At 44.3% G+C, this 21,797-nt stretch overlaps 1 protein-coding gene across 2 annotated transcripts; it reads left to right on the top strand.

Moving 5' to 3' along the window:
• Positions 1 to 1,469: 1,469 nt before the first annotated feature.
• On the top strand, positions 1,470 to 21,322 carry Adipor1 (adiponectin receptor 1). Of its 2 annotated transcripts, none has more exons than XM_027417552.2 (8): positions 1,470 to 1,609; positions 8,814 to 9,048; positions 11,341 to 11,457; positions 12,251 to 12,422; positions 14,072 to 14,258; positions 16,113 to 16,300; positions 19,993 to 20,186; positions 20,479 to 21,322. In XM_027417552.2, exons 2-8 carry the CDS (start codon positions 8,908 to 8,910, stop codon positions 20,605 to 20,607), a joined length of 1,128 nt encoding a protein of 375 aa, XP_027273353.1. In that variant the 5' UTR covers positions 1,470 to 1,609; positions 8,814 to 8,907; the 3' UTR covers positions 20,608 to 21,322. The 2 variants fall into 2 exon arrangements, with proteins under 2 accessions (XP_027273353.1, XP_027273354.1); XM_027417553.2 differs by lacking the exon at positions 1,470 to 1,609 and adding an exon at positions 1,861 to 2,000.
• The last annotated feature ends 475 nt before the right edge of the window (positions 21,323 to 21,797 follow it).

Here is a 21,797-nt window from a genome sequence, read left to right as displayed (position 1 = left end):
ACCTCACCTTCAGAAAGGAATTTTTTTTTTTTTTTTTTTTTTTTTTTAGAATACTTTATCAGAAAGGAAATTCTTGCTTAGGATTGTTGAACCCAGCTTGCTGGTCCTTTTTTTTTTTTTTCCCACAGAAATTAAGAACCAATCATGTGAGCAAGCAATGTATCCTGAGGTTACAGCTGTGACCAAGAACAGCTGGTGGTAGTTTTTCTCCCCCAAACTCCTCCAAGTCTAAGACAGACTAGTAGCAAATCATTTCAGCAGGGGTGATCAACACTACTGAAGAGGTATAGGGTTCTCAGGTATAGGGGTTGAGAAAGTCAGAGGAAGAAGAATTTGCCTACATTGCACAATATAATCCGATGCTAATCCTGTGAATTGAAGATTAAGGATTTGCCAAAGGAAATACAGCCGGTCAGTAGCTGGCAGAGCCTGTAACTGAATTTACGCTTATCTGCAGCCTAAGCCAAACTGGGTCTTTTGGAAGATGGTGAGGGAAGGGCAGTCCACCAAAGGATCCGGGCGCAAAAGCTGGAGGAGTGGAAGATGAGGCTGGTTAGGAAAAGACACAGGTCTACATGAACCCAGAGCCCAGACTTTTAACCAGAACAAAATTGACTTCACTCTCCTGGGGCATCCATCTAGCATCTGGACACCTTTCTCAGCGTCTAGAACCGTATTAGAGGTGCATCATTCTTTGGAGTGTAAGAAATTTTGGACAGTCCCCAAATTCTATATTGGGTGGTTCATCTGCGGCAGAGAAACACCCTAACTTGTTTTCCAGGTGTGCCCTCTGGTTCACATGGGAACATGGGCTGGAGCAGAAAATTGTCAAAATTGGCCTGTTTGAAACAACTTCTCCCTTTCTGAGAAATAACAGGAACCAAGTCATTCCATAAATAACATACAGAAGGAAGAAAGGAGGGGGGATTAGGAAACTGGATAGAGAAATGAAGAGTTTCGGGGCTGCGTATGGCGGCGCACGTTTATAACCCCAGCATTCGGGAGGGAAGCTGAGACAGGAAGATTACCGCTAGCATGAGGCCAACCTGGGTTGCAGAATTAAACCTTTTCCTAAAACAGAAATAAAAGTGTTTCGGTGCTAGAGATGTAGTTCAATGGTACAGGGCTTGCTTAGAGGTTCAATTCCCAACACCGAGGGAAAGGGGGGAAAAAAAGTGTTTCGGAACTGAAAAGCCAGGAAGTAGGGTGGGAAATTCAGCATTCCTCCCAGGGTCCGATCTACTTCTCCCGGCTCCCTTTTCCATCACGCGCCCAGTGTGTGCCCGGAGAAGAAGCTTTTGCAGTTGGCCAGTGAGAGGGCAAGCTGCGACAGCCGGAGCGAGCTATTGGTTAGAAGAGAGGCGAGGCGGGGCGTGCGCGGTAGCGCACGGGTGATTGGCACGCGCAGGAATGCCTGGATCGGAGGGGGCGAGGTAGCGCCGGGAAGGTGACGCGGCTGCGGAGGTGACGCCGTGCGGTCGCGCGGCCCTTCCGGCGCGGGCAGGGCGCTGAGGATCGGGCGCCCCTCGGCCGCAGGCCACCTCTAGCGCCGCGGGATGTAGCGCCCCGGCCCGCGGCCCCCCAGCAGAGGCAGCCAGCCAGCCAGGCCGTAAGTGTCCCGCGGGTGGGCGGGGCGCGAGTCCTGCAGGCTCCAGAGGGACTGCCCGGGAGTGGCCCGCCCCTGGATCGCGGCTCACCGCCCGGCCCTCCGAAAAGTCAGCGGTAAACATTTCCGGCCCCTCCCACCGCGCGCCGCCTCCGTTCGGGGGTCTGCCCGCAGCGGTCGGAGCCCAGCAGTCCCTGAGTGCTGCCTTCGCAGCCGCGCGGGAGACGGCCGCGTTCCAGCCCTGCTGGCGACCCCCGGAGTTGAGCCTGCGGGAGCACCGGCTCCGGGTGGCCGGGAACCCTAAGGCCCCACCGCCATTCGCCGGTCAAACGCGACGGGATCCTATCCTGGATAGGGTTGGAGGGGAGGTTGATGGACAGTCGACAGGTCTAAGGTAATACTCAGCCAGGATGTAAACAGATGCTGAAGTGTTGGGAAGGAACCAGATTTCATCTTCGAAACCTAGGGTTGATAGATGCTGTTTTGTTTGACAATTTGGGTCGTCTGGCACTAGGTTTTAAGAAAATAAAAGTGGCTGTCCCTCAGTCTCTTGTGCTTCGTGGATGAAGAAGCTGGCCGTATTTCAGTTTACACAGTTTCAGATGTCAGCGGAACACTAAGAGGCCATGGGATCTGCTACATTAATCAGATTATTTCCCTCGAGTATTTAGCAGACGGGCCAGAGAGCCCAGCAATTGTTGTGCCGTGGTAAATCAAACGAAGATGGGAATGGGTGGTTCTTTTCCAAACCAAAGTAATGTTGGGATTTGTTTACTACCTTTGCCTTTTGATAGTGCAGGGCAGACGGTGATGGTGCAGCCGCTGTTCCTGGGTGTTTAGAGCAGCAATCCACTGCTGGGAACTCAGATGGGATGGCGCTAAATAGATTGCCATGTCAGGGTTCCCGGCTTGCAGCCACTGCCTTTCTTTATCTTAGAAGTAGTTTCTGTGTCCCTGTTTTGTGATAGGTCCTTGAGAAATCAGTCTTAAAAAGCTGGTGTTACCTGTGAAGTATTGGACTTTGTTGTGGACCTTCACTTGCAGAGTAGAATCTCAAGCGGTGTTCACAGAAATTACACGGTTTCTGAAAAAGTAAACAGGTGACTACTGCCTGCATGTAAGAGAGAATCCTTGGAAGCATCCTTAATTTCATGGGCCCTTGCTGCCGGTGGACAGTGTGAACTCCCCTAAATAGGATGCTAGGGTAACTTCTGTCTCTTCAGGGTGACCTCATTTTGTTTTTCTAAAACTCCCTGGTGGAAAAAATGGACTATTCACTGCTCTGGCTGCCATGTTTCTTCACACCCGTTTCGATGACTGTGCCTTCCTGGAATGCCCTGCTACTGCATATACCTATCAAATCTTAAAAGTACTTCTTCAAGGCTTTCTTGATCATTTCAACTAAAGTGGCACTTTTCTTCTCAGCTCCTCCATCACTTGTTAGCGCTTAGCTTTATAGTGATGCTAATTAGGAAAACAAATTATTCAATAAGCCCCCCCCCCCTTTTTTTTTTCCCAAGACAGGGTTTCTCTGTGTAACAACCCTAGCTGTCTTAGAACTCTCTTTGTAGACCAGGCTGGCCTCAAACTTAGAGATCCACCTGCCTTTGCCTCCTGAGTGCTGGGATCAAAGGCGTGTGCTACCTCCATACCCAGCTAATTTTTAAAATTTTTTAAAATGTTATGTGTACAACTGTTTGGTCTGCATGTGTATGTATGTGTACCATGTGCTTGCCTGGTGCCCACAGAAGATGGGTCAGATCCCTTGGAACTGTGAGCCAGCGTGTGAGTGCTGGGTTTTAAACCAGGGTCCTCTGCAAAAGCATCAGGTGCTGTTAACCACTAAGCCAACTCTCAATTGCCTTACAGCCCTCAGGAACCCTTTTTTTTTTTGTTTTTGTTTTTGTTTTGTTCCGAGACAGGGTTTCTCTGTGTAACATTCCTGGCCGTCCTGGAACTCCCTTTGTAGACCAGGCTGGCCTTGAACTCACTGAGGTCCACCTGCCTCTGGGATTAAATGGTTCAGCAACCATTCCAAGCTTCTTTCACTGCTTCCCCTTCTCTCTGTAGCCAGAACTGTGCATTCTATAGTACTAAATAGGCAATCTCCTACTAAAGGATAGAATTTATCCTTTCTTGGAGGCTAGTAAGGAGTTCTCTGCTTCTGTGGGATGTAGTGTAAAACCAAGTTGAAACTCTGACGACACACCCCGCTATGTTATCTGCCCATCTGCTTGTCACTCTGAGGAGCTGTGTCATCTTCACATCTCCGGGCTTTATTAAGTCACATGGTGTTTTTCTTGCCTGGTGCTGGTATTCCTCAAACTTGCTACTTTTTGTCCTTAATGTGCTTTTGTCCCTAATCTGCTCCTCAGACAGTTCTCACTGGGCTGAACTTGGTCCCATTTTGCTCCTCAGAAACGTTGGGGTATGACTAATGTTTATAAAGTTTGTAGCAGTCTTGAATTGCAGAGATCTTGAAGATACTCTCTAGCCAAACCAGTTCCAATTGACTGGCTTTTAAACAAGTACCTACCAGTTCCCTTGTGAGTTTAGGGATGTTATATATATATTACATATATATGTGTGTGTGTGTGTGTACATATATATATATATATATATATATATATATATATATATGGTTTCAAGTGAATTTGGGGTGCACAATTTAGAGTGAGTGCTAAATTGTGCAACTGTATTGACCAAGTATTTGTAATGAGCTTGATTTTTAAAAAGAAGGTGGCAGGGCATGGTACACACCTGTAAGTAATCCCAGCATTTGGGAGGCTGAGGCAGGAGGATTGCCAGAGTTTCTAGACCAATCTAGATGATATAAGATGCCCCAAGCCAGCCACAATGGCCTAGCAGGACTCTGTCTCAAAGAGTTGGGGTGGTGACATAAAAGTTTCCCTTACTCATCTCCTGCTCCCCCTTCTTTTGGTGGGTCTGGCTTTAGGAAAGTTTACCCATCTCTGAGATTAAAAAGACCTCTTTTCTCCAGTTGTGGTAGCTTTAGCTGTCTGTGAGCTACAGAGGAAGTTAGATTTTGACTTGCTTCTCCTTCAGATTCTGAGTCAGTAACACTTGGCATCAAATAGAAGAGCTAAGGCCCCATTTCTGTAGTTGGTAATGTCAAACATTGACCTTTGCCTTGACTCACTTTTCCCCAGTAGAGCTATGAAATTAACCTCCCTAACAAAGACTTGTTAGAGGAGAAAAGGGGTCTTTGTTTGGACTGCTAGACTGGTCTTTCTTTAGCGGGATGATAATCAAGCTGCTTAGACAGGACCCAACTCACCGTCACACTCTCTAAGAGTCTAGAAGTTTAGGTCAAATCTCCTGGACCCTCCGAGCCTTTGACTCCAGGGAAAGTCTGTGTCATAGTTTGGAAAACTTGGATATTGCTTCAGTGGGTAAATTATCGTCAAAATCTCTAAGGGACACTCTTCAGCTAATTGGCTGGTGATTTTTCTCCATATTTGGTGCAGGATTATCTTCCTTGTAGGAACACAAATCCCTCTCCTTCCCCACAGCTTTGCTCTATAATAGCTTATGTTTGTCCAGTTGGGAAGCTTAGTGGTAAAATTTATTAGCTTGAGTAGAAGAAATCCCAACAAAAATGCACTCTTGAGTTTGGCTCAATTATAATTTTCTGTGTAGGGTGTGGTCCGTTTGAAAGGAAAGGTGTTTCCTCTAAAATTCATAAGGACATAGAGTGCGCCAGAAAGTTGAACTGCATCAACTTTTGCAGTCTCTTGGAATTGGTCTAACACCTTAGGGGTTTGTGTAGAATTTAAGTTAATAGACTAAGATGCTTGTAAGTTCCTGTTGCTGGTGAGTGGTCCACCATACCGCAAAGTGCTACTGCTCTTTTTTTCTTGCCAGACCTCAGTTCCCTCTTTCTTCCTTTCCTGTCTCTGTGTTGCTACAGTTTAGAAGACCAAACTGGACAGTGGACTTTTCTCACTATGCTGACATGATCTCCATTAACCTCCATTGTATGTACATTAATACGTGATATATTTTGTATGATGAATTGTAGCTGATGGCTGTGTTTTGAGTTAGCTGGGATGGCTGTCAGGTTTAGAGACTCTAGGTCTAAGAAGATGGGAGGAGCTCAGAGCTATTGAGAGGGGGACTGGATAGAATCCGTAGAAGCAAGTGATTTGGAATGAAAAGAGAATAAAACTTTGTCCAAAGGATTTGAAGTCACAAAACTTTTCTGGTCAATTAAAGAAACTAGTAAAAAATACCAAGTTGGATTCTGTTTCTGAACTTTGGACTCTTACTGTACAACTTAAGTCCATATTATCCTCCTGCCTCAACTGAACTCAACTGAACTAAGTGTGTGACCATTCTGTTTAAAGAGTTCTTTTCCTGCATGGTTCTCCTGGAGCAGTGAGATCGTGTCACTTAATGTGGACATGTCATAAATTAACTTAAGCTATCTGATAATACCAAAGACAGTGATATAAGTTGTTCAACTTCTGTTTTGCACAAGACCTTATTCTACTAAATGTGTTTGTTAAAAATCAGTGAATGAGTTAGTTTACTCTGGGAGAAAGGATAAGGGAAAGCCCCCAGTAGAGAAAAAAGGCACAAACCTTGATGATAAATCATGTTTGTTGGCTGGATTGTACCTCCTTTATTCATTGTGAAGTACACATTCAGACTAAAACTATGGATCTGCATCATTTTAGGACCCATGTATTGTTATTGTGTTCCAGAATGTTAAGTTTCTCTCCTGGTTTCCCCCTGAACCTGGTAGTTTAGTGTGCCCTTCTTTTCAGACTGCTCAAAGATGACCAAAGCTATTTGTTGGTTGATTTGTTGCTCAGTGTTACAAATTGATCTCTGTTTATTCGGTAGGATTTCCCATTGAGGAAGTATGTTTTGAGGTTAGCAGTTAAGATTTCCCAATATTTCTTTTCATATGAGTTGCTTATCCTCTGAGGTTTCCAGGGGCCTCCAGTTTCCTGTTCTTCTTGAGCTCAAGTGTTGACTGTGACTGTGTGTATGTTGGCAAATGTCTTGTCACAGCCTTGCACACTCAAAGGAGGAGGAACTAGCTGTGTTGACATAAAGGTGTGCTATTTGGTGTGTATTATTTGCGTCTCACCGGGACGAGATTTGACTCTCTGAGCTTTGCCTGTGTGTGAAGCATAGGATGATGCATGAGCTCTGAGGATTGCCTTCACCTGAGGGCAGATTCAAATATTAGTCAGGCATCTCCAGAACCAATGGGAGGCAGGTAGGTAGGTGCAGGCATTTGAGAGGGGGAATTAGCCTACACAAGGGTGGAGGTTAGCTCTCCATCTGCAAGCTGGAGAACTGGGGAATCCAGTGGTGTGATTACCAAATGAAGGCTGAATGCTTGAGGTTGTTGGTGCGTGTCCTAGAGTCCAAAGGCCAGAGAACCTGGAGTTGTAAATCTCTGCAAGGAGAAACTTACATCACCAAGAGAGAATACATCTTAAATAAATTTATGTATGTATGTATGTATTTTTTGAGACAGGGTATAAACTGTAGCTCTGGCTGGCCTGGAACTCCATGTAGACCAGGTTTGTCTTGAATTCACCCAGATCCACCTGCCTCTGCCTCCCCAGTGCTGGATTAAAGTCGTGTGCTACCACACCCCCTCAAAGTTCACTTTTCCTCTATTTTGTTCTAGAGGGCAGCCAGTGAGATGATGCTCACTCTAGTGGGTGAGAGCACATCTTCCTTACTTGGGTCACTAAATCAAGTGCCAGTGTCTCCCTGGAACCCAGCATCCCAAAGGATGCTTTGCCAACTATCTGGATGTTCCTTAATCCGGTCATTGATACCTAAGATTAGCTATAACCTACATCCACCTAATTATAATCTCTGGGAGGGAATAGAGATTACTCTTGGGTAAAGACTAGTACAGATGCCAAAGATGTTTGTTTATATAGTGAGGTGCCATGGGGGAAGCATTGTGTCTCTGAGGAATAGTCATGTTTACTTCTCAACATGAAAAAGAGTCTGGCTCTTAAGTTTAAATTCCTCTCTCATCATACAACCCACTGTTTTTTCCTGTATTGTCCTGCATTAATATTCTGGCTAGGGCTGTTGCTATGAGTAACAAAGGCCCTTGTTTCTGGAAGAAGGAAGACTTGTTAATTTACAACATAGTAGAAATCTTTGGAAACATTCCTTTCCTTTTTTATATTATTTATATCTCCCTGAAGCCTATTTTGAAAATTCTATGTCAAGTCCAATGCAGAAAATCCTAGAATGTTTGAGAGTTTTCTGAGAGGACTGAATTCTGATTTTCTTAAATAAATGATCTTGCATGCCTGTCTCTAGTTTATAAAAAAGTAATTTGAGTGGGGCTTAAGTTTATGGGCTATGGTGGTTGGGACACACTCTTGCAGAGCCGGTGATTAGGTATGTGTGTGGCAAAGGGCAAACTTGGGGTGCCTCCTTGTCTTCAGCTTCCTGCTTCCAGGTAAGTCTTTGCTGGCTATAAGAGAAGTGTGATGAAAGTTTGTTATTGGAGCCCCTGAACCCAGACTGTAATCTTACAAACTTTAGCAGATTTTGTAGAGGAATTAACCAGTGAGTATATCCTAAGTATACTCATGCAAGGCACATTTGTCCAAATATATATAAAGGCCAAATGAGTTCAGACGCATTTAATCCATTGCCAAGCCTGTGTGATCTTTTAATCATTGTGGCCAGACGTGTGCTTCACTTAAAAAAGAAAAAAGCTAGGCACGGTGGCACGTGCCTTTAATCTCAGCATTCACGAGGGGCAGGTGGATCTCTGAGTTTGAAACCATCGTGGTTTACATATCGAGTTGCAGGCTAACTGGAGTTGCATAGTAAGGCTGGCCTCAAATCAGCCTCCCTCACCCAAAAAAGAGGAAATAGATTTATTGAGTACAATGCAGTTAGACAGTAACAAGAGCACACTCTACAGCAAGGCTTCGGATTTTTGATGTCAGTTTAACGTCCAGGCCTTTCCTGGGAAAAGGGATGAGATCATATGTGTATATAATGAGATTTTATATATGCATACTTGTGAGATTCGAGTTTCTGGTGAAGTGTAACATTCTAAAGAAGACGGTAGATTTCATTTAAACAGTGAGCTAGCCCTTACAATTAGGATAGCCATGTCATATTCAGTGTAGAGTTACAGAGATGAATTCCATGTTGTCAACACCCCTCATACTTGTGTTTGCAGTGTCTACCATCACAGGAAGATCTCTGCCCCCTGGGGCTGAGAGACCCCAACCTTTCCTCAAGCTGAAGCTGCAGGGTATTGAGGTACCAGCCAGATGTCTTCCCACAAAGGGCCTGTGGTGGCACAGGGCAATGGGGCTCCTTCTAGTAACAGAGAAACTGACACAGTGGAACTGGCTGAACTGGGACCCCTGCTGGAGGAGAAGGGCAAGCGGGCAGCCACCAGCCCAGCCAAGGTAAGCTGTCTTCCAGAGTTGCTCCCTTGACCACGCCTTCCTGAGCCTCGTCAGCCTCTTGTTTTAAGATCTTATCTCACTTCCACAATAACCACAGTGCTGGGAATAGCTCTGTGCACGTCTTTATCAAGCTGACTTGTAAGGACCATTATTTTTCTCACTGTGAGCTTTGGGGAGTTAATTTCCCAAAAGAGCACCCAGTGCTTTTATAAACCCAGTGTCCAGCAGAAGAACTAAAGTAAAATAATCACTAAGAGGACATGAATTAATGTAATAGAAGAAAATTCCTTCAACTTCGACAAGTGGAAATCTTTCAGGTAAAAGGATCCTGGAAGTATCCAATCCAGAGCTGATGTGGAGGCTTCCCTGTCACACACCTCTCTTGTTCCTAGTCCTAGAACTAGCTCTGTAGACCAGGCTGGCCTCGAACTCACAGAGATCTGCCTGCCTCTGCCTCCCGACCTCTGGGATTCAAGGCATGCACCGCTGCCGCCACCTAATCCTTTGTGTGTCTCTTCTCACACCCACATTCCTGCACCAAGAAAGAGGAAAGGGGAGTGAGAAGAATGGCTCTACTCTTCCTCTTTAAATGAGTAAGGAGTTTAATGGTGGTGGTGAACTGCCAACACTATGGAGGCAGAAGCAAGTGGATCTGTGTGAGTTTGTGGCCAACCTGGTCTACAGAGTTTGTTCCAGGACAGCCAGGGCTACACAAAGAAACCCTGTCTGGAAACCCCCCCCCAAAAAAAAAAAAAAAGAGTAAGGGGAAAGACCTTGTAGCATCCCAGGCAGAACTTAATCATATTCTTCATCTTTTTTAGGGGGCCTGGGTGTAAAACTGTAATAACCTTTTGTTCCTTAGGAGAAGAAAAAAAAGAATGGATATGGGGTGAACAAGCTAAAATCTACCTAATAAAATCAGAGGGATTAGAGTCTTCACATAGGGCAAAGTGTGAGCTACCAGACCCCATATGCCTGGGAGATAGTGTTTTTGAAGAAAATATGTATTTTATGAGGTGGGAGTGTGTGTGTGTGTGTGTGTGTGTGTCTGGGTCTGTGTCTCTGTGTCTGTTGTGCGCACACGCATGTAATATTCTATGGAGGTTAGAGGATGTCAGATCCCCTAGAACTGGAGTTACAGGCAGTTGTGAGTTGCCATGCCAGTGCTGGGAACTGAACCCCAGTCCTCTGTAAGAGCAATTAAGTTTTCTTAACCACCAAGCCATTTTCCCTATTTTATTTTGTTTTTTGTTTTATGTAGCTCTGTCTGGCCTGGAACTTAGTAATTTACCATGTAGACTAGACTGGCCTCAGAATTGCAGTGGTCCACTTGTCTGCCTCCCAGTGCTGGGATTAAAAGTATGCATTAGCACCATTGGCCACAGTTGTCATGATAGCAATCCAAGGGTAAGTGATAGGAGAACAACAAATAAGATTATCAAAGTAATCACTAAGACAGTCTTTTTGTTTTGTTTTGAAAATCAGTAGGTTGGAGCTAAGTGATGGTATATACTTTCAATCCCTGCTCTCAGGAGGCAGAGGCAGAGGCAGGTGGATCTTCCTGGGTTGAGGGGCCACCCTGGTCTATATAATAGGTTTCAAGACCCCAGGACTGCATAGTCTGGGGCAGGGGAGACAGATAATTATCAGTAGACTGGAAGACAAGACTGGGAAATTGGGGAAGTCGTGAACCACTTGTCCTCCAAAAGAGAATGGGGCTGGCAAGATGGTTCAAAGAATAAGGGTGCTTGCTGCCAAGCCTGATGAGCTGAGTGTGATCCCTGGAACCTATTTGGTAACCAACTCCCTCAAGCTGTCTTGAGTTCTGTATGCCTTGACGTGCAAACACACACACACACACACACACACACACACACACACACACACACGCACGCACACACACAAATAAATGTTTTAAGAGAACAGGTATATAACATCAAAGGCAACATGTACTTGTAATAATATTTAAGTAAATGAAATTAAAATTAAAAAAAAAAATCTAGGGCTGGTGCACTAAGCCTGTGACTTTCCAAGGCTAGTCTCTGTCATCCTGCCTCCTCTAAGCCAAATAGAACCTTCACTCCTTATTGACAAAGTATGACTGTCAGACAGAGGTGTTGTGAACTCAGTCAGTCCCATGTTTGGGAGTCAGTCCCATGTTTGGAAGAGAAGGAGGCACCAGCTTTCCGAAGAGGCTAGGTAGAATGCTGTGAGTTTGAGCTGCTTTGGATGTCCCCAGAAATGGTACAGGTAAGGAGACAATGTCTCCATCTTTGTGTTTGTTGTCCTTAGGCTGAAGAAGAACAGACATGCCCAGTGCCTCAGGAAGAGGAGGAGGAGGTGCGGGTACTGACGCTTCCTCTGCAAGCCCACCATGCCATGGAGAAGATGGAGGAGTTCGTATACAAGGTGCAGCCTAGAGATGGAAAGGGAAAGGGTGTGGGGAAGCAGGTTTGCCTGGGATGTCTCTAACTGGCAAGCTTACCTGGGGTTGAAACATATTTGCTTGGTGACCTGAGTTCAATCCTTTGATCCTCCTGATAAAGAGTGATTCCCACAAGTTGTCCTCTGCTCTTCACATGTACACTCTTAACATGTATACCCACATACATACATACAAAGTAAATACTTTTTGTTGTTGTTGTTTTTTAAGACAGGGTTTCTCTGTGTAGCTTTGGAGGCTATCCTGGAACTTGCTGTGTAAACCAGGCTGGCCTTGAACTCACAGAGATCCAACTGCCTCTGCCTCCCGAGTGCTGGCATTAAAGGCTTGAGCTACTACCACCCAACCAAGAAATACATTTTTAGAAGAAAGAAGGAAGAATTCCCTGCTTTACAAGATGTAGTATTAGCCCAGTTAGAATGTAAATGGGGACAGAGGAGCAGGAGACAAAGGACTCTCTAGGAGAACATCACAGGAAGGACTTGTGTTTATGAAAACCATGTCTATAATCTCATATTCATTTTGAAAATTCAAGGAGCCTATAGGAGGTTCACCATAAACTGATCAAAATATGAATCAGTACCCTGCTAGTCCCATTCTTTTTCTGTCTTTGGTATCTCCAAGTCCAGGCTTATTTTCCTGTGACTTGGGAACATCTGAAGCTGTGACAGCCTCCTACACAGGTTCTTCTTCAGTGCAGGATTCCCGGGAAACCAGGTCTTCACAATGGCCCATTTAAAGGTGCCATGTGTATTGTAGGTCTGGGAAGGACGTTGGAGAGTCATCCCATATGACGTACTTCCTGACTGGCTGAAAGACAATGACTACCTGTTGCATGGCCATAGACCACCTATGCCCTCCTTTCGGGCTTGCTTCAAGAGCATCTTCCGCATCCACACAGAAACTGGCAACATCTGGACCCATCTGCTTGGTGAGTGATTTAGATGAGGAAAGAGTCCAGTTTTTATTGATAAGCACTGTACCACTGAGCAACATTCGCAGGAAGAATTCTAGTCTTAGATTGGTGGTGGTGATGCACACTGTGGTGGTTTGGAAGGAAATGGCCCCCATAGGCTCACAGGGAGTGGCACTATTAGGCACTATTATGGCCTTGTTGGAGTAGGTATGATCTTGTTGGAGGAAGGGTGTCACTAGGGGTGGGCTTCGAGGTCTCAGATGCTCAAGCCAGTTCTCTGCCTGCTGCTGGATGTAGAGCTCTGCATGTGCCATGCTTCCCACTGTGATGACAGTGGACTAAACCTCTGAAACTACAAGCCAGCCCCAATGAAATGTTTTCTTTTATAAGAGTTGCCATAAAAAAAAAAAAAAGTTGCCATAAAAAAAGGAGTTGCCATGGTCATGGTGTCTCTTCACAGCGATAGAAACCCCAACTAAGACATATACCTTTAATTCTGGCACTTGGATCTCTATGATTTTGAGTTCAGCCTGCTTTACATATGAGTTTCAGGCTGACCAGAGCTACATAGTGAGACCTTGTGTCTTAGTTGGGGTTTCTTTTGCTGTGAAGAGGCACCATGACCATGACAACTCTTATAAAGGAAAATGTTTAATTGGGACTTGCTTACAGCTCAGAGATTTAGTCCACTGTCATCAAGGTGGGAAGCATGGCAGCATGCAGACAGACATGGTACCAGAAAAGAAGCTGAGAGTTCCACACCCAGATCACTAGGTAGACCTGGCTTGAGCATCTGAGACTTCCAAGTCCACCCCCAGTAACACACTTCCTCCAACAAGGCCACACCTCCCAATAGTGTCACTCCCTTGTGAGCCAGTGGGGCCATTTTCTTCCAAACCACTACACCCTGTCTCAAAAACAAAGAAATAAACAACAAAAAAGGAATTCCAATCTTACTTGCCAAGGAATTTTATAGTGTTTGTCCTTGGGGAAAGGATAAAATTTCTATGAATAATTGATATTAGGAGTTTTGCCTTTAAATTACCATTGACCTTAATTGGCATTTTATTGCTGATCTTTACGACAGGGTAGAAAGACCAAAACAGAAAATGGTACTATATGTTGTACTTGGATTCCTAGTAGAACATTCATGTGGTGGGAATTCCTAGTTCCTAGCTTGCCACTACAAAAACAAAATGCCAACATTTCACAGAATGGTATTTTTGTGGCCTGAGAATATACATTAACTGATAGTATATTTGCCTGACTTCACCAGCTTCACTGGTCTACAAGAGCTAGTTCCAGGACAGTCTCCAAATCCACAGAGAAACTCCCCCCCCCAATCTCGAAAAAGCAAAAGAAAGACCCTGCCTCAGAAATAAAATGTCTTGCTGGACACTCCAGCACTCGGGAGGCAGAGGCAGGTGGATTGAGTTTGAGAACATCCAGTGCTACACAGAGAAACCTTGTCTCGAAAAACCAAAAAAAGAAAAAAGAATAAGAAAAAGAAAGTGTCTTTGTCCAGGTTTGTTTCTCTTGCTGACAGCAGTTCTCCTGGCTAATTCTCCTAGTTTACTGATAGAAACGTCAGTTGTCACAGTACATATGTGCATTCCACTTTTCCTCAGGGGTTTTTTGTTTTCTCTTTTTCTTCCCTTGTGCAGGTTTTGTGCTGTTTCTCTTTCTGGGAATCTTGACCATGCTCAGACCAAATATGTACTTCATGGCTCCCCTGCAGGAGAAGGTGGTGTTTGGGATGTTCTTTCTGGGTGCAGTGCTCTGCCTCAGCTTCTCCTGGCTCTTCCACACCGTCTATTGTCATTCAGAGAAAGTCTCTCGGACTTTTTCCAAGTAAGTTGAAAGAAGAGCAGAAGCAAAGACCATTGTCACATCTTGTCCCAGTGCTGAGCACATGCTTGGAGCCACTGTAACTATTAATGAATCCCTGTTGTGCCCAAGGAAACGAGGTTTTCTCTTCTGTTGTTATGTAAAAACTTCATGATAAACTTCCCTTGAGCTCTTCCCTCAGCAGATAGAAACCAATCCTGGGATATGTTTCCTACTGAAACAGTACTGTCTTTTGTGAAACTTGAGGTGTCAGGGGGTTGCTTTCAAGACTGTGTGCATAATACTAGTTTATCCTTGTATTGGCTTAACCAAAGTAGTGTGTGGCAGTCAGTCAGTCTGTGCTTCATACTGCTAGTGCTCTACCCCCACCCCTACCCCCCACCCCCAAAGCTTATCTTTGTTGACCAGGCAGTACTAGAAGCATCAGATTAGCTGTCTGTCAGGCACAGTCAGTGTCCCTGGCTCAGCATGAGGGTCTGTTTACTTGATTGCTAGTGGTTCTTCTGCTTTCTTAGTAATGGTGGTAGATTGTCTTGTTTCTCCCAGTAACACCAATGACTAGAGTTCATCTTTATTATTTAGCAGGTCCATGCCCAGCAGGGGGGATGCACCTGTGTTCTCAGCTACTCAGTGGGCTGAGATAGGAGGACCATGTGAGAACAGAAATTTGAAATAAGCCTGAAAATATAGCAAGACCCTGTCTAAAAATAAAGGAACAAAACAGATCTGGTAGCTAACATTTATAATCTCAGCCTTAGGAGGCTAAGGCAGGAAAATTGCTGAGTTTCAAGCTAGCCCAGGTTACTACATGGTGAATTTCAGGCCAGCCTGGGATAGAGAGCAAGACTTTCTCCACAAAAGAACAGTTGGTCAGGTGGCTCAGTGGATAAAGCGCTTGCCACCATGCCTGATGACCCAAGTTCAATCCTGGGACCCACATGTAGAAGGCAAGAACCAACTCTGACCTCCATACTCAGGTGATGGTGAAAAACATACATACACACAAATAAATAATTTAAAGGGAAAAGTCAGTAAGAATAGGAGAAGAAAAAGTATCTTACACCGACCATGGCATGGTGGCACATAACTGTAATCCCAGCACTCAGGAGGCAGAGGTGAGAGAATGAACTACAAATTGGATACCAGTGTAGGCTACCTAATGAGTTTAAGGTCTTTTAGCAGGACCTTGTCTCATAGACACAACAAAACTCCCCTAACCTCCTAGTCAAAGGGTTTTCAGAATTACATCAGATTGGGGAAATAGCCCAGAGCCCTTCCGGAGTGTGAAGCTGGGAACCAGCTGATTGTGGCAGAATTTCTAAAAGTGTCTTATGCAGCCCGGGGTGGCCTTAAGTTCCCTGTGTGGCCTTGAACTCCCCCTCCTCATGCCTCTACCTTCCAAGTGCTAGGATTACAGGTATGCACCACACCTGGCTGTCTCACAGAATTTTTACTGGAAAGTAAAATATACTTAATTTTGTGGAGCCTGAAACTACAGAGTGAGTTCAGAGCCAGCCAGGGCTATAGAGAGAAACCTGGTCTCAAAAAACAAAGGCAAAACAAACAAAATGTAAATTTTATACTTCTGTGTTTTGATTCCATCTCCACTTTGATTCCCCACTCCAGCTTCCTTCCAGGCCTTCCCTATCATGTCCCCCTCCCAACTTCATGCCCTCCTTTTTCTTTTTTTCAAATGTCCTGTTGAGTCCAGTTTAGTTCCCAGGATAGGTTGTGGGGAAGGTTGAGACTGAAGAGGATCAAATCTAGGTGCAGGTGAAAAACAGTTGACTATGTAATGAGCCAAAGGATTCTTCATTTCTCCCATTCATGCACTTGATTTTTGTGGCTTATTTTTAGACTGGACTATTCAGGGATTGCTCTACTGATTATGGGGAGCTTTGTCCCCTGGCTCTATTACTCCTTCTACTGCTCCCCACAGCCACGGCTCATCTACCTCTCCATCGTCTGTGTCCTGGGTATTTCTGCCATCATTGTGGCTCAGTGGGATCGATTTGCCACTCCTAAGCACCGGCAAACAAGAGCAGGTGAGTAGAACTGGGCTTGGAGCTGCATGTCTCTAATCCAGTGGTTCTCAACCTTCTGGTGCTGCGACCCGTTAATGCAGTTCCTCATGTGTGATGACACCCCCTCCCCCAATAAGATTTTTGTTGCTACTTCATAACTGTAATTTTGCTACTGTTATAAATCATAATGTAAATATCTGTGTTTTCCAGTGGTCTTATGCAACCCCTGTGAAAGGGCTGTTGAACATCCCTCAAAGGGGTCTCAACCCACAGGTTGACAACCACTGCTCTAAACCCAGTTACTAAAAAGGTTGATGTGGCTGGATCAGAAGTTCAAGGGCACCCTGTCTCAAAGTAAAAGATAAAAGGGTTGGAGATGATCATTCTCTAAGGGTGAGCATTTGCTTCTTGCCTAGTATGTACTAGGCCTAGGGCTCAATCCCTAGTACCAGAGAGACAGGAGGAAAGAAAGAAAAGGGCTGAGCAGGTAGAAAGATATGTTGTAAAGCTCAGAGGTGTTGGACCACTGGCTGAATCAGCTCAACCCTAAGTTTTAATTTATGAAATTCACTCCAAACTGATTTATGTTTAAAACTTGAAAAATTGTATGAATTTTCAAAGCTTTGTTTTCCCTTGATATTTATTGCTAGTAGGACAGGTCATCATACAACTGGTTAGTTAGCTTTGTGCATATCTATGATTTATTTGGTGTTTTGAAAATACAGCAAGCATAAGCCAGGTGTGGTGCTCATGCTCTGAATGCTAGCACTTGGGAGGCAGAGGCAGGTGAATCTCTGCGTTCAAGGCTAGCCTGGTCTACAAAGCAAATCAAGACAGCCAGGGCTACACAGAGAAACCCTGTCTCAAAAATCCAAAACAAACAAACAAATAGATTGTGTGTTTATATATGTAGCAAGCACAGTCATTTTACTGACTGAATCCTAAGTACTCAGACAAGGGATGAAAATTAACATACCCAAGCCAGGTGTGGTGATTTATGCCTACAATCCCAGTATTTGGAAGAGTGAAGCAGAAAGATTGCATATGTTCCTAGGCAGATCAAGACCGTCTCAAAACAAACAAAATTTACACACCCTGGAGCATTTTACCAGGAATGGAATACCTGGTTTGGTGAATAAAATACCTTGAGCATAAAGATTGGTAGCAACTAATATAATAGCAGCAAGCATTTAGATATGTTCATGTCGACTCATCTAGATTCTTTTAAGTTTTTATTACTTGAAGCAAAACCACCAGTTACCATTAGTTTTCCGTACCTCTAACTCTTTTTTTCTAGTTTATGTGCATGGTTTTTCTGTCACATTTGTGTCTGCACCACTTGTGTGCCATGTGGGTCCTGGGACTTGAACCTACATCCTTACAAAGTACTCTTAGTTTTTGAGCCCTCTCTACCACCACCACCACCTTCATTTTGTTTTTGTTTTTGTTTTTTTTACATTTTTAGATTTATTTATTATGTATACAGTGGCCATCTATATGCCTGCAGGCCAGAAGAGGGCACCAGATCTTATTACAGATGCTTGTGAGCCACCATGTGGTTGCTGGGAATTGAAATCAGGACCTCTGGAAGAATAGCCAATGCGCTTAACCTCTGAGCCATCTCTCCAGCCCCAGTTTTTGTTTTTCAAGACAGGGTTTTTCTGTGTAGACCTGGCTGTCCTGGAACTCACTCTATAGACCAGGCTGGCCTTGAACTGAGAGATCCACCTGCATCTGCCTCCCAAGTGCTGGAATTAAAGGTGTGCACCACCACTGCCCGGCTTCTGCCCTTTCTTAATTATATATGCTTTAAAAAAAAATCTTTAGCTAAAAGAAATATTAATTGAACAGGAAGTATTTGTCAGTCACTGTTTAAACAAGGGCGTCTGCAAAATAGAGAGGACAATTCTTGCCCCAGTTCTGTGCAGTATGGGAATAGTACTCATTCTTCCATTGTTAGTTACCTGTGTGTCTCTGCAGCTTCAGGCAACCGCTCATCTGGGTATATCTCTCTACTAAGATGATCTGATTACCTCAGTGTAATTGGAGGCTTTTCTGTCCCTCCCAGCCTCAACAACCATTTTTAAATAATCACTCAGAGACTTAATATTAACTATAAAGATTTGACCGATGGCCCGAGCTTATTACTAGGTAGCTCTTACATTTAGATTAACCCATTTTCTGTGTATGGCCACATGGCCCGTGGCTTACCAATGGTGCTCTGGCATGTTGTTCCTTGGATGGCTGCTGGCATTTCTCAGACTCTGCCCTTCTTCTCCTGTATCTCTGTTTGGATTTCCCACCTGGCTCTATGCTGCCTTGCCATAGGCCAAAGCAGCTTTATTTATCAACCAATAAGAGCAATATTTATTCATAGTGTACAGAAAGACATCCCATATCACTTAAGTCATTTTTTGATTTTAAATAATGAAAATTGTAGCTTGGCCATGGTAGTATACATCTTTAATTCCAGCACTTGGGAGGGAGAGGCAGGCAAATCTGAATTTGAGGCCAGCCTGGTTTACAGAGCAAGTTCCAGGCCAGCCAGGGCTACACAGAGAAATCCAGTCTCAAAAAACAAAGATAAAACAAGGAAAAAAATATTGTAAGTTTTATTAAGAATTTCATACAGAGTATTTTGATTCTATCTGTTCCCCTCTCCAGCTTCCTTCCAAACCTCCTCCATCCTGTTCCCCTCCCAACTTCACGCCCTCTGTTTTGTTTTGTTTTTTTCTTCAAATGACCTGTTGAGTCCAGTTAGTTCTGCCCATATGTACATGGGTGTAGGGCCATCCACTGAAACCTAGACAACCTCCCAGTGACGATACCCCTCAAAGAAAACTGACTGCTTTTACCAGTATCTGTCAACTGTCACAGCTCCTTAGTGGTGGGACCTTGTGAGCCTCTCTCCTGTCTAGCCATACTGGAATTTTGACTGACTTGATCTTGTGCAGGTGTTTTAATGATCCCTTCAAAAAATTTTATTGTTTATTTATGATTATGAGTGTATCTTATTGTATATCTGTGCTTGTGCCATGGAAGCCAGAAGATAGTGCCAAATCTGAAGCTTGGATTTCTAGACAGTTGTGAATCACCAAACCTGGGTGCTGGGAACTAAACTGGGAAGTCTCTGGAAGAGTAGGAAACACTGTTACACACTGAGCCATCTCTTCATCCCTTTCTCTGGTCTTAGTGGAAAGCCTACTCTTCTGGTTGGAACCACTGAATCCTAGCCATCTATGATCTGTACCAAGTCAGCCATCAGATGATTTTTGATAGAACCTTGTGTGTGTGTGTGTTTTCAAATTGTTTGTTTTGAGAAAAGATCTCACTAGGTAGCCCTGGCTGCCCCAGAACTCAATATGTAGACCAGGCTGGCCTGGAACTAAAAAAGAGGTCCACCTTCCTCTGCCTCCCAAGTTCTGGGACTAAAGGTGTTTACCACCAGCTACCCGCTTGCCCCTGCTTATATTATTTTATTTGTATATATGTGTGAGTCTGTGTCTGCCATGTGTGTGCAGGTGTCCACAGAGGCCAAAAGAGGGCACAAGATCACCTCAGCCCACAAAAACTTACCTGTTGGCTGTTAGTCATCTTTGTCTGCATTCCCTAAACATGTACTATTCATCAGGAATAGTTGCTTTTCATGAACACATAAATTCCAGATTGGAAGCAGTTATTTCCTGCTTGACAGTCATGTCTGTTCTGTTCAGGAGTGTTCCTGGGACTTGGCTTGAGTGGTGTTGTACCCACCATGCACTTTACAATCGCTGAGGGCTTTGTCAAGGCCACCACCGTGGGCCAGATGGGCTGGTTCTTCCTCATGGCTGTGATGTACATCACTGGAGCTGGCCTGTATGCTGCTCGCATTCCTGAGCGCTTCTTTCCCGGAAAATTTGACATATGGGTAAGAAATGACTCTTAGCAGAGCCTGTGACGGCGAGTGAGTGGCCCAAAGTCAAAGCTCTGAGTAGAAGGTTTAAGAGATTTGGGTCATGAAGTATTTGACTGTGCATTTTGTCTGAAGGAGGAGGATAACCAAAATCAATACTAATGTCTCTCTGATAGTTTTTCTTACAATGTTGTATAGCAAGCATCACTTTTGTGATGTCAGGCAGTTTTTAAGGAGAGACCAGAAGAGACAAATGTCCTTCCACTCCTCTCCACCCTCCTAAAGTTGTCTCTGTCTATTCCTGCAGTTCCAGTCTCATCAGATTTTCCACGTCCTGGTGGTGGCAGCAGCTTTTGTCCACTTCTATGGGGTCTCCAACCTTCAGGAATTCCGCTACGGTCTAGAAGGTGGCTGTACCGACGACTCCCTTCTCTGAGCCTTCCCACCCAAGGGTGGAGGAGGAACTTCCCAAGTGCTTTTAAAAATAACTTCTTTGCTGAAGTAAGAGGGAGAGTCTGAGTTATCTGTTTCTAGAAGAAATCTCTTAGAGAATTGAGTACCAGTCAGCTTCAGCTCACGGTCACAGCCACTGGGCAATAAACCTCCCCTTTCCATTCCCTGGCTGGGTGCCACCTCCTCAGCAGTCACCTCAGCGAGGACTCCTGGTCCTTCAAGGATAGCCTTTGAAGCTCATGTTGAGATTTCACCCATTCCTCCAGCCATTTTGGGGAAAAAAAAATATGAACTGGGATTCTTCAGAAATAATGTTTGTTTTTTCTTGAAGAAAATATTCCTCCCTTACCCCCATCCTTACTTTGTAACCTGGCTGACAACAGGCCATCCATTTTTGTAGCACACTTTTCAGAAACAATTATAACCTAGTCCCGTCTTTCTAGGGCCTAGATCTGCTTATATGGCAGGACAAACAAAGCTACGCCTTGATGTAGCCCGGCTAATCATGGAAGTATGTCCAGGCTTCAAGTAACTTGAGTTTAAAATCTTTTTTTTTTCCTTGGCAGAGTAATGTAAAATTAAAATGGGGAAGATATTTAATATTTAATACTAAGCTTTAAAAAGAAACCTGCTATCATTGCTATGTACCTTGACGCAAAGACTATTATAATAAAAGAAAGTACAGACAACGCTTGGCATTCAAAGAGTTAACGTGTATTGTCTCCACTGCTTGCTCACAACTCCAAAGAATTGAGGCTTGTGATGACTCCAGCCTCTACTGAGACACAAATCTGAATCATACTGACAGTCAGACATATGTATGTGGTCAGTGAATAAGCATAATTCAGTTCCCAGTTTCTGATCTCTAATACAGCGTAGCCTCACACAGACATCTGGTTAGGAAAATTACTGTGCAGGCTGGCGATGTCCCTCAGAAGGTAGAGTGTTTACCTAGCATGAGACTAGTATTCTTGAGACTCTGTCTAAAACAAAACAAAACAAAAAGATGATGGTGTTATAGTAGTGTTAATTATTATAAGTCTCAGAAGTGTTGAGATACACCCTAGAGCTTGGCTGCTGGAGAATAGATCAGTCAGTTCAATGTTGACATATAAAACCAGGGAAGGATAGCATGCTCTTGTAATCCCAGAGCTGGGAAGATGGACAAGTGGA

Source organism: Cricetulus griseus, chromosome 5 (genome assembly GCF_003668045.3).
Source record: "Cricetulus griseus strain 17A/GY chromosome 5, alternate assembly CriGri-PICRH-1.0, whole genome shotgun sequence".
NCBI lineage: Eukaryota > Metazoa > Chordata > Mammalia > Rodentia > Cricetidae > Cricetulus > Cricetulus griseus.
The sequence above is the reverse complement of the archived record's forward strand: the minus strand, read 5'-3'. Positions and strand labels throughout refer to the sequence as shown.

Coding starts and splice junctions, on each gene's coding strand:
- Adipor1 (XM_027417552.2), top strand. CDS start 8,908: ATGTCTTCCCACAAAGGGCCTGTGGTGGCACAGGGCAATGGGGCTCCT. Junction 14,259..16,112: donor GTCTCTCGGACTTTTTCCAA/GTAAGTTGAAAG, acceptor GCTTATTTTTAG/ACTGGACTATTCAGGGATTG. Junction 20,187..20,478: donor CCGGAAAATTTGACATATGG/GTAAGAAATGAC, acceptor CTATTCCTGCAG/TTCCAGTCTCATCAGATTTT.